This window comes from Rhopalosiphum maidis, chromosome 4 (assembly GCF_003676215.2).
Source record: "Rhopalosiphum maidis isolate BTI-1 chromosome 4, ASM367621v3, whole genome shotgun sequence".
NCBI lineage: Eukaryota > Metazoa > Arthropoda > Insecta > Hemiptera > Aphididae > Rhopalosiphum > Rhopalosiphum maidis.
In genome coordinates, this window is record NC_040880.1 from 1741174 (window position 1) to 1761104 (window position 19931).

The following is a 19931-nucleotide window of genomic DNA, read 5'->3' on the forward strand; positions in this document are numbered from 1 at the left end:
TATTATAATATCAGGGACGCCCGAGAGACCACAAAATATTTTTAATATTTATTTAGTTTTTGGTCCCATAGTCTTTCGTAATAATAATATTATATGTTTTTATGTTGCGTTCCACTGCACTGTATCTACAGCTAGATAATATTATTCTTTTCACACCTTCGCTATACAGTAAGCAAGCGTATAGGATTGTTTCATATTATATTTTTCGTACACGTGAATAAATCTGTTCATATCATCTACTGAACGTGCTCTACCATTTACGCAATTTAAATTCTAATCAATATAATAATAATATTATCTTTTATTTTCATTTCAGGTAAGTCATTGAACATATTACATATGAATACACAGCACCACGTATACATGACCACGACCCTTCGTGTTCGAGACAAGTTCGATTGCGCAACATACGTTGTTTTTTTTGTATATGACTTTTGAGGTTTCTCACCGAAAAGTCTTTGATCTTGTAGACAGTGGTTACGCCCCCAAAAGGCAATCAAAAACAGGTAAAACATAGTAATTTTATAATAAATAAGGCTTATGTTAATACATAAATGAAACTATAGCTGCATAAGGTATGTACATTGCAGTTATATAGTATATTTTTGGTACATATTAGTATTATACGTACGATATTTAAACAAACATTGAGTCTCGGCTTGATAATAATACACACAATAATATGTTAAAGCCTATAATACAGCCGTAGAAAAAATAAACACACGCGTTGAACCGCAGAGCCACACTGTGCAATTACGACGCTAAAATTGTCTCTCTCTCTCTCTCTCTCTCAAATGTACTCATAACACGTATAATCATTATTATATCGCGTTGATTGCATTTTTATAAATCCCACGTATGCACGTAATCACTTGGTTATAGTTGACTAATTAAGATACTTATGCCGGCCCTATAAATGGAATTAGGGAGAAACCTGCATTGCGGCGGGATAACGAGTTGGTCCAGTTTAACGGTGCCACCGTTGTATATACATTGCGTACCACACCCTGCAAAAGCATATTTCTTAATGTCCCTGGATATCGGTTGCAAACTCATACTAACAAAATACGTATGCGTTTTTTATAAAACGATCATTTTATTTTATTGGTATAAGCATTAATATATTATTTAGTTTTAAATGTTTTAGTATAATATATATTTGTCGTTTAAATTGTAATATCGAAATATTACAAGCTTTATATATATGTAGGTATCTACATATATAATATATACATATCTACCATTGTTTATAATAATATATATAACGAAATATTTGCTCTAAGGCCTATATTATAGAGCTTGCGAGAGTGGACGTTTACCAATAGTTTATATATTATATTATTATTTGCTGTTAGCAAATCCTTATAGTAATTATCATAATGAAAAGTATTTCATTGAATCATGATAAGCACTTTAGCAGCACTGAATCACGCCAATACAGCATAACCGCGACTACAATAGTAGTACTTATGCTCTGTTTATTAGATTGCAGCATTATGCAGTTTATTATAACATAGCACAATAATAATTAATCTGCTCTAGGATACCTTTGCCATGGATAAATGGATAAATACAGTTACATAATATCACCGTATTTATATTATGATCGTATTGTAGATGAATAAAGCGCGACTATTAAATGTAGTGATTTGAAATATTTGTCATATTTTATATTTTATATATGCGCAAAATTGTGTTTGCTCTCCCTTATTTTAAAGTATATTTCTAATTTTTTACATTAATATGTTATTCGTTGGTTACAATTTAACCAGTTAGGTATTTCAATAGATAAATTATAACATTTTATGAAAATACAAGGTTTGTTGTAAAAAAAGAAAGAAAGACTTAAATGCATCATATATATTACAGTCAGATCCAAGTTGTGAAATAAAATAATAAATATTATACTATACCTATATTGTGGTTATTGCGCTTTTTATTACATATTTATTATTATTATTGTTGTTAAAATTTTGATAATTGTACTTACAACTCCCTTTTACAATTAATTTACAATTTTTCACAAAATGTATCTCGTTTATATGCTGTATAATGAATAATTAAAGCAAAATTAATTTGTAACAATATTTTAGATTCTGATCGAAGCTATGAATGTATTAGTTTTACAATTGTATGTTGTTTTTGTCAGTGTCCTAATTTATACGTTTTATTTGGTAGTAATAATATTCGGATTTTCTACTTCGAGAGTAGTTTATGGTAGAAAATTCGATTTAATTGATATTTTTAGAAAAAATTTCCATTTCTTTATAAAATATTTGGTAACAGAAGTAAAAAAATAAAGTAGAATTGTATATTGAGAAGAATTTATATAGCTATTAAATCTGTTAATTCTATTACTAAGTATTGTACCTATTTACAGGTTTTTGTAAAATTAATTGTATACAATTTAATGAATAACATAAAATATGTTTATATTTAAAGTAAAATGAGTTAATGAAAGTTTATGGAAACTATTGATAAAATTAAGCATTTTAAATTAGCCGGTTATTATGAAAATTAGTTCATATAATATAAAATGTTCATAAATTTATATATAGGTAATATGTGTATGCTTAAGCTTAATCACACAATTATAAATTAAAAAATCATTATACATACTTTTATTTCTCTGTGCAAGTTCGGTGCTCCTATAGTTTCAAACTGACGAGTACCAATACGTTATTATCAAATTTACATAAAATAAATATTGTATAACATCTACATAATTAAAATATCTACATTCGTATACAAATGAATGAAATTAGTCTGTGAATCGTCGCAAAATATTATCACTTACTACACATTTGACTTAAATTTGACCATCATGCACGAAAATAATGTGGGGCGCTCACTACAGCACAATATACACATCATATTTTGTCTACGATTATCGTTATGAACCTGTAGCACTAGTAGCAAGTATATACCAGTACGTTTGATATGAGGCATAGAAAAAAATTAAAAATAAGATCATAGAAAAAACAACACCATTAATACTATAGTGGTTATGGCCATTTCGGTCTGTTAAGCTCGTATTATGGACCGGGGCGTTCATATCTGTCGTAAACTGGAAATGCATACTTGTTTACTAGAATCGCGTAAAACTGTCGCAAACATCACCACCCAATATCGGGGACATATTGTGCGCGCGTGTAATATTTCTGTATAAAAGCGTCGCGTGACAGCGGTCTATCATATTCACTCGTCAACTGTCTTCGCTAATCATAAAGTGTTCAGACCTAGTTATCTGTTCGTGCAGTTTATATTGCAACTAATCATCGTTTTTACGCAGAGTCCAGTGTAACCAAAGAAATCAACAATGTTCTCCAAAGTAAGTGCATTTTGTACATTATTAATAGTTATTTTTGTTTTATACGCCGAGTGCCATTATTGTGTCGTAGGACAATACGTATACAAAAACACTCGAATAGTATTAACTTAAGAATAGTTATATGTATTGGCAAAAAATCGATTGGATTTGTTAAAACTTTCTGGTTCAATACATGTACGTTCCAACTGAAATGGGTACATAATATGTAACCACGTCATTAGAGTGACTTCGTAAATTTCGTATAATTTGTATAGCTTTAGTTAAAAAACTAAGTAATTTTATATAGTTGCCTGACTTTTAACCAAGACCCAAGACCGCTTTCATATATATTATGTTATTTTGTCATCACAAAATTATTCATTAAACGATCGAAAAATTACCCAAATTATAAATTTAATTTAACATATTTTCTAACAATTTTGGCGATTACAAAAATGTTTTCAGTTTTCGAAATATATGCTGCAAATGTGTGTTTAAAGTGCTTTTTAAACAGTATTAACTCGCACTTCAATTCTCTTTTTCATATTACATCAATAACTACGATATTATAAAATAATACCTACAATGACGTGTTCGTATTTGCATCACAGGTAGCAGTTTGCTTTGCTTGCTTCGCCGTATTCGCTGCCCGGGCACAGTACTACCCGGCCGCCGCCGTGGTACCCGCCGCCCCGGTCGCTTACCCCGCTTACCCAGCGGCTGTCTACCACCCGGTCAACCCGAACCCGTCGTACGCGTACAAGTACGGCGTGTCCGACCCGGCCACCGGTGATTACAAGACAGCCGAAGAGAGCCTGTCCAACGGCGTAGTCCAGGGACAGTACAGCCTGGCCGAACCCGATGGCACTGTCAGAACCGTGTCGTACACCGCCGATGATGTCAACGGTTTCGTGGCCCAGGTCACTAAGGGCGCTAAAGTCGTAGCCCCCGCTGCCCCGGTGTACGCGGCCCCGGCCAAGGTGTACACCGCCCCGGCCCCTGTCTATGCCGCCCCAGCACCGGTGTACTCCGCCCCGGCGCCCGCAGTTTACGCACCAGCGCCCGCCCCGGTGTACGCTCCAGCCGTTTCGTACCCATTCCCGTACAAACGTCAAGCGTAAATAAACGACGAACCGCTTTTGAAAAATTCGTCATCGTAATTTTCATATTGCGCATTTCGCATCATCATCATCATCATTATTATTAATTATTATATTATCGTCATCATATCACCATCATCACCGTCGGAGTGTGCAATGCTGTTGGTAGGACGACCTGCTCGTGACGCTGCTCCATCTTCGTATATATATTGTCTTTTCTGTATTCGTTTTATCTTTTTCTGTTTTTATAATATTTAGTTTCCTACTTGTAATATTATTGTATAATGTATTGTTAATTGTGTTGAACAAATACATTAATTATGAACAATATTTATTGTATGTGTTTTTTTTTTTTGTCGTAAAAAAGTGACAAATTATTATATATCTATTTTTTCACCAGCTGTGTTTCCAATGCAATATGATTTTCAATTGCACCCGTTCGTCATATATCTACCTAAGAACGATATGTTTTGCTAATTCGAATATTCGATTCTTAGTTTCTACGATTTATAGTAAAATCCAAAAAAAAAAAAAATTATAATACATAGGTCTTCTGGAAAAGCGCGCGAACTATGTTTTGTTACCTACAATTATAGATGTGTATTCGATAACGATATAATATTTATTTTGACTTAACCAGTTACTAAATAACGTGGGCTGCATTTCAAACTAACAAACATTTTATCACGTCATATCAATCAGTGTTGTAACTTTTAAATAACATCTTTGGCGCTATTATATGTTATATCGTTATCAATGTATCTATTATTGTGATGCGATACAAAAATATATATTAAATTAATATTAGCACATGTTTAATCTAAGTATTAATTGTGGTATGAATAATTAAAATGAGTTAAAAAGAAGTCTGTGTATGAATTAAAAATGAATACAATTATTTTAACCATAATAAAATAGGGTTTATGAGTTCTAAATCGTGATTCATATTACAAAGTGATTATTTTATGACACACACTCATTATTCCCTAAAAAATTATCGTTTTTAAAAATAATTCTTCTGCTTAACTCTTTTAGAACATTTATTTTGTTTTTTATTACTTAGAATAATTATGTAAAATTAATATTTTTTGAAAATGTTAATATAGTTTTTAAACTATATTTTCACGTTAAAAAACAATCATGTATATATATATATATATAATATTTATCAGTTTTTTTATATATATTTATAAATTTGTTTCTTAATTAACTAGATATTTTGTATTGCAATACTCCAGACAAAACTATAACTTTATTATATTATTATGATGTATATATACATTTGTTTTACTCTTTACAAATAAATAATAATTAAAACATTGTGAATTAGGTTAATAATGACGTTTGGTTGAAAAATATATTATACATATACTATTCATATGCATAAATACTAAACTAAAAGTAATAAGCCGTCGCGTCAAATCGCGTTTCCGGTCATATGACTAGATGATGCAAATACGTAATAACTTCCTTTTCTTTATTTATTTTGTTAAATAACAAATATTCGGAATATTACAGCTAAAACATTTTTTCACGTGAACAACTTTTACTAAAACAACTCTATACAAGGTGATCACATTATACAAGTGATCCATTTAATACGATATACTTAAATTTTCAAAATCGATTCAAATATTAAAGTACAATAACACCGTTTTTTTTTTTTTTTTTTAATGGGTAGTTTCATGTGATTTTAAAACTAAATATTTGTGAATCTGTATTCTATTTTTATAATTAGAATGATAATCAATGATATTATTTATGCACATACTTAAAATCACAATTTGTTTATCTTGAAATTGAATAAGGAAAAATAAAAAATTTAAATCTTGAAATATGGAAATGACGTGCGAAATATTGTAGAGTACTTATTCCCCGTATGCATACTAATAATTCTTATAATTATATACTCATTGCTGTTATGCATTTAAAATTAAAACAAACTATTGATTGAATGTTAGATCATAAATAAATTTTTATCTATAAATGTATATGCAGGTGCATGTACATTATAGATCCTTAAACTTAAACTCTACTTAATAATAAGAAATTGAATTTAATTTTTAATTTTTAAAAATCACCGAAATGGTTTTATGGATCACATTGTATACTTGTATTATTTAATGTATAGTTGTGACCTAACATGATCATATAATGGTCACAAATATTTAATAAGCCTGTGTTCACCTTTATGGTATAGACTATAGAACTTGTTCGGTGCGCAGTTATCATTTCTATGTAATGTACATATTTTTTTCACAAAATAGCAAATATCCTCGTGATGTATAAATAAGAACATCATATATTATAATAATACAATATAGGACGACCTTGCATGTCGTATTGTATTTATATGCGTGCAGATTTTAGTGTATTTTTAAAGATTATTTTTCCTAAACTTATTACTTTCTTAATGTTAATGATTTATTATTATAATACAGGTATATTCGTACATTCTTAAGCCGTTTTTATTCTATAGTCGAACATTAATCGAAATCGATCATATGGACAGTCGTTTTGGTCTCTGCTATTAAACATCTGTACATGTATGAGATGCCTAAATAGTATATGTATATATTATGCGTATCAAAACTTTTTATCTATTATATCAATTGTCATATTTTGACCGTGATAAATTGGCCATCATAAAAAGACCCGCGTTATTCATAATAACTCGTAATTGTGTATAAGTATTATTATGACTGTTCCAAAATTAAAACATTGCGCTTATATACCTTTACGGCTTTACCATAGCGTTGGCTATTGTTTGCCGTTTTAGGATGCGCAGTGGGGATATCATTTTTTGTTTAGACACTTTGCTATATTATATAGTCGAGTGCGCACGTAATATAAAGAATTTAATTTTAAACGTCGATTCATTGTACACTTTCATGTTTGACGACACTACGACAGTACGATCATTCGTACATCAGCAAATTCGATTATTGACCACCCACTCCATCTTAAATTGTCGGATTGGTTCTTCAGATATTATTGTCTGCGCTACTAATTCGTTTTTTTTATTTAACAATCGATGTATGAAATCGTTTTTATTCGATTTGAGGTACAATGTATGAGATGGATGTAGTTTACTCGTAATATTCGGATTACAAGGTTGAAATCATAAGTACATTTTGGCGTTTTGACGAATAATATATTTGTATTTCCCTAACGGATATAATGCCATCAACCAACTATGCGTATTTTATTTTTACTAACGATTTCAATTTAATACCTTTAATCATTATTATTATTATTATTATTTTTTAATTCCTGCAGTACCTATGTAATTTATTATTAAACTACGACTAATTTAATCTGTCATGTGTATAATAAACTCAGTATTCTTTGATTTTTTTTTTATGATCATTTAACAAATTTTGTTGTCACTTAAAACTTTCGATTGGATAAAAATTCAAAAAAAAATGGTTGTAGTTAATACATTTTACAAAATAAAATTATTATAAATAGAATTATTAAATATATACAAATTATACAATTTAATGTAAAGTGTTTGTTCGCGGATGGTTATTCCGGTTTGGCTAGGGTGTGTCCTCGTCAGACCGTCATCCGACTTAAAAAATATATATCACTATTGTATACATGTCATAATATAATATTGCTTCGTTTGCCGCACATTGTATTCGCTAAACGCGATCGAGGTGTAACGAAAGGATAAAAATGACAGAAACCTGTCACATGTTTCTTTTGAATCTGCATCTATATATATCTTGTCTTGCACGACCTAAAGGTCAATAATACATCGAAGCGTCTGGTTGATTTTATAACAATAATATTATGTTATTGCAGAATCAAATCGTTCGAATCCATTGTACGTACTTTTCGATCTAGTTGACAAAATAAACATCATCCAAGGACTGCGATCGCGTTATGCCACGCGCGATTTCGTAATGATTCTGTATAAACGTCTGGCCACAATGGAACGATGGCTAATGATAATAATAATAATGATAATTCATGACTAATAATACATATTTTAAGTCTAGTCGTCTAGTGTTGCGGTAATCGACCTTTCGTACCCATTGAACACATTGAGGACCGTATGTATGATGCAGTAGATATGCACTGCGCGTATTGCACCGCGGTGCACTACACCTCGCACATGTAGTACGACTCTCAGATATAGTTATACAAGAATGGTATAGCAATACGTATTGTATTTGTATATTATAATTATTATATAACTACTATTCTTCTTTTTTTAATTGTAGATTCTGGTCGAAGTGAGGAACGTGTTAGTTTAGATTACAACGTCAGTGTTTCGGATAGTGATCAAATCCCCTTATGCTTAGTGAATTGATTGCCTAATTCCTTGTTTCCCGTAGGAAAAAAAGTATTTAAATTGTACATTAAAAAGGAGTTTTGATTTTCTCACTTTTAATATATATTATATGTTAGGATAAATAAAAATCTCAATTACGACCTGCTTATTTTTTATGAAATCAATACTATTAATGCTTGAAAAATTCATCAATTATTTATAACTAATATATAATAGTAATTATTTTAATGCATTTTGCCCCTTAAACTTATGCAAAATAGGTGGTTTAATCTATTTTTCTAATATAAGCGATATGACGTATGACTTTCATTTATGCGATAACTGATTAGTAATTGGTCAATACCTACAATAGTTTTGTTTTTAATTTTGAATAAATTAATATATATATTATAAAAAATTATTTTACTACTGGTCTTACCATATTGGTAAAAGAGTAAAGTGGCATTGTGAAAAAATAATTGTGTGTATTTTCGAACATATTATTTTATGTTAGTGATTTTGTAGATAAATAACTGCTGGGTAATTTAAATGGCGATAATTTTACAATGTAACAAAACTACACATCATACCTATGTAATGGAATACAAATTAAAAAATAATAGGTACCCCATTTAAAAACTAATAAATGAATAATGGTTTTAAAAGTGCTTCAATAATGTAATTTTACAATTCTTTATATTCCTTTACTGAGTAAACAAAAAATTAATTTATCATAAAATAGTTTCGTGGAATAGAGATTTTAAAACCAAATTGAATTTATTTGCAACGTGAATAACAATTATGTCAGGAATTTTTTTATGTTATTTTCATTTATTATTTGTCTAGAAACGAAAATCGTTCTGTCTGCGTCTTGTTGACGTTTGTATAAATACCACAATCCCGCCTCTACTAATAATAGAAAATCGTTGAGAATCCTAAGAAATAATTGAATTTTACAGCCACGCGTCCTTGTGCGACGGTCGATGAGGTATAAGTCTGAGGCGAGGTGCATTATACGTATATATATGAATGTATATTGTGTGCGTATTATTATATTATGCTCTTCGAAGAACCCACGATGACCCAGTTAAGTGTGCGTGATATGGTTCTTCTGCGCGTACAATAATATATACGACGCACTATACATGTACTATTATTACAAGTATACAATATATTATATCCCGGCTAGTTCCTTCCGGAGTTTTCCTTTTTTTTCATTAATTGAAAATCCAGTGAACAAATCACCAAGGTGATTTTTACATGTAATTTATGGTAGTTTACTGTATAATAAAAAAAACAACTAATAATGCAGAAAACCGTCCGTGTCCAATTTTTAAAATTCAATTCCAATATTATGAATATAAGTCCAAGGTTTGGAAACATTGTGCGATGATAATATTATATAAGTGAAAATTTTTAATATTTCAGTTCAAAAACATCTACGGTATTGAAATAGGAGTAATTAATTAATATGTTAATATATTATAATAATAAATACATTTTTTTCGTATCTAATATTATTATTTAATTTTGTTTTAAATATTAGTATGTGGTACTTAGTGGTAGGCCATATAGATACTTAATTTTAACTTGTATATACGTACTTAAAAAGTTCTGAATGATTAAAATGGGTAAATACTTATATCAAATTCTAAACATAAATTATGTTGAATGCGTTAATTTTTTGCTCCAGGTTATTACTTACTAGGTAGTATTTTACTTTTCAATTTTCACTACATTACGTTTGACTTTTTCGTAGTATATTTATAGATAAACGTATAACGTATACAACTAAATGTATGGACGGTTAAAAGACCAATTGCCATAACTCATCTCATAACTAATAAATAAATAATTTTACAGAGGACACTAAAACTTATTTAACATCAAAAGCGTTTTGATTAGTAAATATATTAAAAATAATTATAGAATTATCATGATGATTTATGAATTGGCTGCATAATAATAATTATGACAGCATCATTCATTTTTAATTACAGTGATTTGTATAAGGTTTAGGTACCTATAATTTATTAGACGTAATAATATTATTTTTATTCGAATTTAATTTAAGACAATTTTTTTTTATAATTTAAACGAATCGTTTCATATCGTTATGGTATATTTTTAAAATGTGATATAAATAAAATGTTTCATTTTTATGTAACTTACAACTTTCGTCACTATTTATCGTTGGATGTTAGTATGTTACGACGTTCAAATAAAGGAAATAAAGAAAATTTATGAAGCAAAATCGAGTTGTGGGTAATGACTAGTAACGATACTTGATTGAAATAAGACAGAATTATATAGAATTAAATACTTCGCTAAAACCTATATATTTCAACCAAAGTAAAAGGGTTACAATTGTTTGCATTTTAACCATTGAATTATGCATCATCCAATACTATTTTACGTTTTATAATTATTACTGTAATTTAGTAAAAATGACAAAATATTCTAATTAATTGTTGATTTATAATAATAATAAAAAAATATAGGATTGACCTCTTCTACATTTTCACTTAAGTGCAATGCTAACTATAGAGTTGTACTGGTTATCTCATTTCTAAAGATGGACCACGTTAGTATTACAACGCAATGAATAATATATAGAAGTATGAATGAAAAGTCAATCCTTGTACGGAAAACACAATGCAATATTGATTAACATAATCACATTATCAGTTTTTATTATTATTCAATAGTATCACGTTATATAATCATTATAATATATTGTTTCAAAAAGGATCTCATAATATTCATAGTTTCAACATATTATAACTTTTAGAATATATTAATATTATCCACACTATATATATACCAACTGGGTTAGGTCTGTTAGTTTCCTAATTAACATTGTATTAATTATTATATTGTTAAGAACTATTTAAAGTAATTAGTTGTATAAACTATTATTAATTGTTTTTCACTTCCCAATTTTCTCTAATCTAATTCTTGGTGTTTTAATGATCTTTTAGCATTTCTAAATTTGTATGTATGATTATTTAAAAAGCCACTTTCGGAAATATTTTATCGTCATTTAATTAAAAAGTATTTATTCTATAATTTAGCATATTTTTGTAGAAGATTTTCAATTATATATTTATAAGTTGTTACTTACAATCAGTAGTAATACGTACGTTTAGGTACCTTTTTCTTTATACGTATTTAAGCATTTGTTTTTTCATTGCTTTTAAAATTATATAATGATACTGTTTTAGTACTTATTTTATATTAAAACATATATTTTAGTTTTTTTTTTATAGAAAAAAAATAACCGATTATAGGTATTTTATTCTATTTTTAATTCACACAGTACTTACATATTATACCTACTTATATTACGTGTATAATACACGTTCATTATTTAAGTTCGTGAAAATATTTTATTTTTCCAATTAAGTAAAAGACCATTATTACTAGCAAGAATGCAATTCTTATTAAATCTGTAGTCTACTTTTCTAAGTGTATTTCCTGTTATACCAGATTATTGTGAAGGCATTTTAATATTAATAACTAGTTTTTTTTTTTTTTTTTAATAGCAATAAACTAAAAGCCGGTTTAATTTTGATACGATATTATGTAATCATTTAAAGGTATTAAATGTTTTTTTATTAAAATCTTAGCATATTATAGTATTTATAATGTGACTTTACAACCATGAACTAATATTTTGTACAAACCATATTATGTGGGTGATATTTTCCTTTTATTACGTAGAAAGTTGATAGGTTTAATAACTAGGTATAAGAACTTTGTTCTGTAATAACAGTAAATAGACAAATTTATAAATAAAAAAATTGCAAGTACGTAACTGTTCTGGTTTACTGCTAGAGTTGAATGTACCTCATCTATCGTCATCGAATAAATCACTATAACTGACGTATTAAATTTTTAATTCAATGATAAATTTGTACATACTAAAACGATTCTGAACGGAGACGGTCTGTCAGTTTATATTACTAAGTTAATTTTGTCTTATTAATATTTATATTATAATATCGTAGAAATTTATTTGAATTTAAGTAACACGCTTTAAATAGACATTGGATTAAAATGAATCTAAATATAATGAAAATGTTATAATATAACGATTTCAAGTCTTCTCGAAGGTATTTGAATTTCAACAAAATAATCTTAAAATTTTATTCATTGCTCGGTTTAAAATCTAAAATTTAAATTATATTTAAAATACAAATTACTAAACTTATATATTTGCTAAAGTTTAAACAAATTACGATAATTTAACTATATTTATTTACATTAACATTTGTTAGTAATAATGAATAGATTTATTTTAGTAGAAATTATAATAAGTAAAATAGTTGAATAAATTTCCCTTAGTAGTTAATTACAAGTTAATGTTTGTGCTCGTAAATTTCGTACGTTTTATTTCTTTACGAAGGTTGCCAAGAACAAATTTAATTCATATACCTTGGTATGTTTAATATGATGCCTATATACCATAATTGAAGGAGTTGACTGGTTTACAGTTATATTTCGGTAATTTCTTAAATTAGAAATAATTATATTAACAGTTAATACTTAAAAATAGTACTTATTCATTCTTTAATTATTGATTCGTTCTTAAATTAATTTTCTTTCTTTTGATTTAAATTTAAATTACTAAACGGGTATATTATAATTTATCATAAATAATTATACTATTTTTTGCAAGCTGTTTGCTGCAAAAATGAATATTAATTTTTTAATGTTTTATTATTTGATATACAAAAATCGACATTTAATTTAAATTCCTAAACTTTTTATATTCTAAGTTAAGTTATAAATTCCAAGTACTAAGGAACATAATATATGGTTTTTGTTTTATTGATTATTTTTGGAAACAATTTTTATTATGGTGTAATTTATTAATTATTTTACACAGTTTGTGTAGTATTATAATATTGTGTCAATAATATATTACGAGTATATTGCATTATATTTTAGAATTTAGAATTTTATATTTAAATATTGTTTAGTAAACTTATCTTTATAGAATTGTGTATGTTAAGCAACGTATTGTTTGTTAAGTCTGAATTTATAGTTACATATGTCAATCTTATTTCCCAGTTGGTCTATTACTAATTTAACATGTGTTGAATGCCTGACTCTGGCTTTTTCGGATTTTTAGTTTAAATAAAAGTAAATAATAATATTTCTTTTTTCCCGCCGCAAAACGACACCATTAAACATCAACACTTGTGAAAGACACATTAGGAATCCAATCAATGGTTTATCAAACTATAAATATTGACTCAAACGCATAATCGTCACTAAAAAAAAATAGATTAAGAATGCTTTTCTTTTATTGTTATATTTTCGTTATGTCAAAATTGTCAATAATAAATAATTATTACTATAAAGTGTAGAAACTATCGACTAAATTATACCTCTCGATATTTGTAAAAGTAAATCATATATTGTACTGAACATCGACAAAAAATACTAACGAATTCACAATAACTTATTTTCTAACAACTTAATTTTAAGTTAACATCTTTTTAAAAAGTATATCGTCATTATATAAATATTATTCATTTAAGATTTATTATTATTAAATGTTGTATAAGAAATTCATTCATGAATATTTATAGTTATAATACTTAACATATATTAGTATAACTTACTAAAAAAAAAATGTAATTTTAATTATAATTATCAGTTACTAGAAAATTAAAATAATTTAACGATTTCCTGTTTATTTCATTATTTTATAAAATAGGAACAAAATTTATTTATTTATCAGTATTAGCAATAATGTCTGATATTTACTTGAAATATTTAAATCTTATGTACTGGGTGTTTTTTTAATTAAATGAATTCATAGATTTTAGGTTACTGTTTAAGAAGTGTATGAATATATATTCTGTAGAATTATATAAAATATTGTCCATCACACCTGTCGCAACTTTCATTTACGATTTTGCCTTTCTTGATTTTTACTATAACATTTTCTATCGATAGCGCTTGATCTACAGTCTGAAATGAATTTTTGTACTGTTGTTTTCCCATTAGAGTTTAATTGGTATTCAGTGAATTTGATATTTTACTATTATTCTGTTGATATAAATATTATACTAACAACTAAACTATGCCCAACAAAATGGTTTTGCTTTTATGATAAGTTTAATCAATAAAAAAAACTTCCTGTTTATAACTTATACATGATAAATTTTGTTTTTTACAAATTAACTAATTAACTTGGGAATTTTATTTTCGAAAATCACGTGTTTTACGATGAATTGTATATTTAATATTTTTTAATATTTAAACCGTTAATTTGAATGGTATTTTAAATAATAATTTCTAATACGACTATAAATTTAATTTATTTTTACTATATTATCTTATGTAAACATAGGTTACAAAGTGTATCCTTTTTAATTAAATTACATTTTATAATAGTTATCTGCAATGTTGAATAATAAGAAAAATTTATGTACACTGTATATGCAAAAAAAAAAATACTTATATTAACTTTCTTATAAGTATTAGTAATAATTGATCACTCAAACGTATAATAATAATAAAAAAATATATAATATTATTTATATATCTAATAAATATTAATATGAATTACGAGTATATCAAATTATATTACGTTTAATATATCAAATGTATATAATTTTTTTCTATAGTTGCTTTTTTACAAAAATGCAATATCGAGGAGATCCACTTTTTAAGATGTGCTCTGTAATATTTGTTTACATAATATTATATTCATGTATACGTTTTCTATTAATCAAAATCTAAATAATTATTTGATATATTCCATTATGTATATGTACCTCAAAATGTACGCTTAACATTACATAACTTAATATAGGTAAGTTTTTTTTAAGATAGGTACATAAAAAATAGTGAAATGATTTACTCGATAGGAATCCAGTTTTATTTTTAATACATTTCTATATAATATAAAACATTCTTATATTCGCCAGAATCTTTGCTTATTGAGGTAAATTAATCTAAATACCTATTCATTGTAATATAGGTATATTATTTTGATTTTAGTTGATGAATAATAATAATATTTAGGAATACCTATATATATATACATAAATTATGGATATAATATTTAATATTTTTAATATATAAAAAGTCCTAGTGGACTAGCTGTTTTTAATTACTTGTGACTTAGGTTAAAAAAGTAATCATAAGTAAACTTGTATTTTATCATATAAATTTACTTTATAAAGTTTTCATACACTTCAACAATATTTTTATTAATAATAATATTTAAAAATTAGATCATTCATTTAAGTATACGATAAAAAATAATTGTAATATATTTCTATTAGGTATATATTGTAGCTATCATAGTTACATAACATTAGTTTATTTTATTTATTATAATTTTTAAAATAACATGTATCCCGATGTAGGTATAAATATACTTAATTGTAAACAGTATGGTTAAGAAAACAAACATTTTAGCATTAAAATAAAAATGTAAACTTTTGATACTAGATAGTAAACTTTCATCAATACGATTACATATATACATATTTAAAATATTTTATTGTTGTTAAAAATCAAATATGAATGTAAATATGAAAAATGAAATTTAATTTTAAAATTATATGTTTTGTTGGTACAATACTACTTTATATATAAAAAACATAATTCAAAATAGAATAAAATGTGTAATCATTAAAAATAAAAAATAAATTACTGTTTTAGCAGAAATTGTACTAATTAATTTCTGATTTATAATCCATTTTAAATAGATTTTTTTCTAGTAATATCAATTATATCTACAACAAAATGTCTTACGTATATGATGTACCAATAATATTTATAACTTATTTATTTGAAGGAATTCTTTTAGTATTTTAAATTTCAATAGAATAAATAAAAAACTATTTATATACAGAATACTATAGTATGATAGTATTCATTGTGCCAATATTTTTGTAAAACGTTCGTATGACAATTAATTTCCTTCTAATAGCGATTATTTAAAAAAATTAAGACTAGAATGTTTCAACAACGAAATGATATCGCTACAGTCTAGACAGTAGGTGATTTTAGACTCATTAATGTGAGTAGAAATTAATAGCTTATATGTATCTGTTTCTACTTAAGGAGCCGTAATTCGATTTCAGTCTTTAGTTTTTTTATACTTCTTGTTCCGGCTGTTGGTTAACATTAGTGAAAATTTAAAAGTGGTTTATCTTCAGCAAAAATCATCATGATGTGTTTCAAAGTAAGTACATAATATTATTATTATTATATTATACATATTAAATAATTTATTAATTATTACTAATGAAAAATCATTAACATAACTTAATAATATTTAAAATTATTTGGTGAATTGTAATAAGTTTGATTAGAAGATCAACAAGTGTTTAATAAAAAATTGTTATTTTTCGTAAATATTCTATTTGGTTATCAAACATTCAAAAAAATTAATGTGATATTGTACTAAACTTTTTTCCTCTTTCTTACAAGGATAACGTATTGAGAATTCTGTATTATATTTGCAAATTTCCGTTAACTTTAAAAAAATTTCAAACATCAGCTATACAAAATTGTATACCTGTATATTAATGATATTTTTACATTTCTAAATGAAAAACGTAGTAAAAACCTCATATTATATTTTAAAACTTTTTGACCAAGAAAAAAATGTTTTTTGTCATTTATTTAAAAAAATAAATCAAATTTAAATCAATTTTAATTTTAAATTCGTTTTAAGTTAAACTTTACCTAAACTAGTCTTAATACTTTCAAATTATGTATATATAAAAACAAATAATATTATTAGTAATATTGAAGTGTTTAAAATGTCTATGGTTAATAATTTTTGATTTACAACAAAATAACGAAAATCGTTTTAGAATAAATCGTTAAGTTTGAATAATCAATTTCTTATAAATTCGAATTTTGAGCTTAAATAAATATGACTATATATTTTTAATTTCTTTTAATTTCTGATAGAGCAACTTATGAAGCATATTGTATTTTAAACTTTAAATTTGTTTGATTTTAAAATTATGTCGAGCTGACCTACACAATTCAGGAAAAAAAACTAAAAAAATAATTTTAATTTTTGATTGTCTACAACATAATATTATTATTACAATAAAAAATAAGCATCGATTTTGCTGATAACTGGTGTATGAATATTTACCACTGTTTTTTTCTCCATAATTATTATTTTATAGATATTTTCTATTATTTGTGATTCAAAAATGAATAATACGGTTATTTATATACATATATTTGACATTTTCTCTAAATATTTATATTAGATTATTCCAGACATGGTATTATTTTAAAAATATTTCGGAATTTTGTATGATAATTATAGACAATTAAAACTATACACTATTCTATTATTTTTGGATACATGTTAATAAACTGTCCAGTTAAAATGTTTGTGGAATCTGTATAAATTACGAAAACATATAAATTATTTTTCATTTAAAAATTGGTTTTAAGCTGTTCTCATAATCAATTTAAAAATATCAAAAATAAATATTCAATATTTTATATTGGCGTTTTAAGTTTTAACAAAATTTGATATTTAAATGGAAAATAACAATTTTTTATGTTTTGTTATTACATCTCGTTGGATCAAATGAAAAATTTGTTTAATGGTTTATTTTATATTTTAAGCATTTAAGCATCCGTCAAAAATGTAATATGCTGTATATTATATATATATATATATTTTTTTTAGGCCATCGTGTTGGTATCCGCTATTGCGTGTTTAATCAGCGCCGAAAAGAGATCGTTATTGAAAGATCGTATTTTCCATTGCAAACACATTCCGTTTAAAAAACATTCTATTTTTGAATTAGCCATCCCGTCAATCGAGCCTCTCTCCCCCGGTCGATTCTGTTGTTCCCATTGATTATACCATTCCTACCGAAGTTACTACACTTGGAGCAGAGCCGCTTCCAACGAAAGAACCTGCAGTACCACAGCAAGAAGTTCAGTATCCTACACAACCGGAAGTACAGTACCCTCCGTCGCAGCAAGAAGCACAGTCTCCTGTAGCGCCACAACAGGAGGTGCAGAATCCGCCTCAACAGGAAGTACAAAATCCGCCACAACAACAACCGTTATATCCGCCGCAACACGAGGGCCAACGCCCTGCACAACACAGTGTAGCTCAGAACCCATCATCAAATGAAGGGTTGTATCCACCGCAACATAATGGGGAGTATTATCCGCCTCAAAACGAAGGACAGTATTATCAACCGCATAACGGAGAACTGTATTATCCACCACCAAACTACCAAGGTTTTACTAACTACGCCCCGTATAACTACCCTGTCTATGGACAAAACATACTGAGATCTGTGAAGTCTCTCGACGGTCAAACGTATACAACCCACCAACGTCCACAAAGAGTTAATATGTTTATTCGACAGCCAACGCCGTACTACAACGCGCCACATCCTTTCGGTTTTTACGCGGCTCCGCAATATAATTATGTGCCACAAGCGCCAAAAACACCTAAAGCCCTAGTAAAATCGACTTGATTATATATACTTGGTTTTCGACCGTTTTTATTTTTATTATAATTACTATTTAGTTTTATTACACAGAAAAACTATTTTGGAAAAATAAAAACGTGTTTGATTTTTAACAGGACAATAAACTTATTCATTTATTCTACTTGCGTTATATTATTTATAAAGTTCTCTTCGTTTATTTACATAGATATTACAATAGTTATTGATATTATGTACTTATTTTTACTAGTTGGTTTAGTAAATATTTTGTAGTTTAGTTTGAAATATTTTGTAAAATTCTATTGAATGTTTATTCTTATTTATTAGCATACTCACTAAGTCAAAATAAGATTTCACGTAAAATATTTAAGGGAAAATATTTATGTTTTAGGTATATTAAGTATTAAAATAAAAACTCATAATCTTATATAATAGCTACGGTTTATTCTATGAAGGATTTATTCTCAAACACATTTACAATTTATTATATTAATTAAATAATAAAATGTATGTGATTTTAAGATTTCTAAATATTTTTTAAAATACTTATTATTTTAAGGCTATTAAATTATTAAATAGTGTAATAAATCAACTAAAGAACTATTTTTTCTTTAGTAGATGTATAGAAACAAAAGAAAAGAATACAAATAGTGTATTATCAACTAATAAAGTGTAATTTTTTCTTCTGTCTTTACAGCATTAATCAATCAAAATAATATATCACAATTTTCGAGAACCTACTAGCCATAATACAATATTAT

At 26.5% G+C, this 19931-nt stretch overlaps 3 protein-coding genes across 3 annotated transcripts in view; all 3 read left to right on the forward strand.

Annotated features, from left to right (window-relative positions):
* The window catches only part of LOC113550325 (neurobeachin-like protein 2), a 108351-nt gene that overhangs the window by 56523 nt on the left and 31897 nt on the right, over positions 1–19931 (forward strand). The gene's annotated exons all lie outside the window — the stretch shown is intronic.
* Positions 3177–4715, forward strand: LOC113550334 (cuticle protein 7-like). The gene is made up of 2 exons (XM_026952080.1): positions 3177–3331; positions 3922–4715. Exons 1-2 carry the CDS (start codon positions 3320–3322, stop codon positions 4429–4431), a joined length of 522 nt encoding a protein of 173 aa, XP_026807881.1. The 5' UTR covers positions 3177–3319; the 3' UTR covers positions 4432–4715.
* Positions 16728–19321, forward strand: LOC113550330 (calcium-binding protein P-like). The gene is given in 3 exon segments (XM_026952077.1): positions 16728–16907; positions 18390–18524; positions 18526–19321. Coding segments are annotated over 3 exon segments (822 nt in total). The 5' UTR covers positions 16728–16892; the 3' UTR covers positions 19198–19321.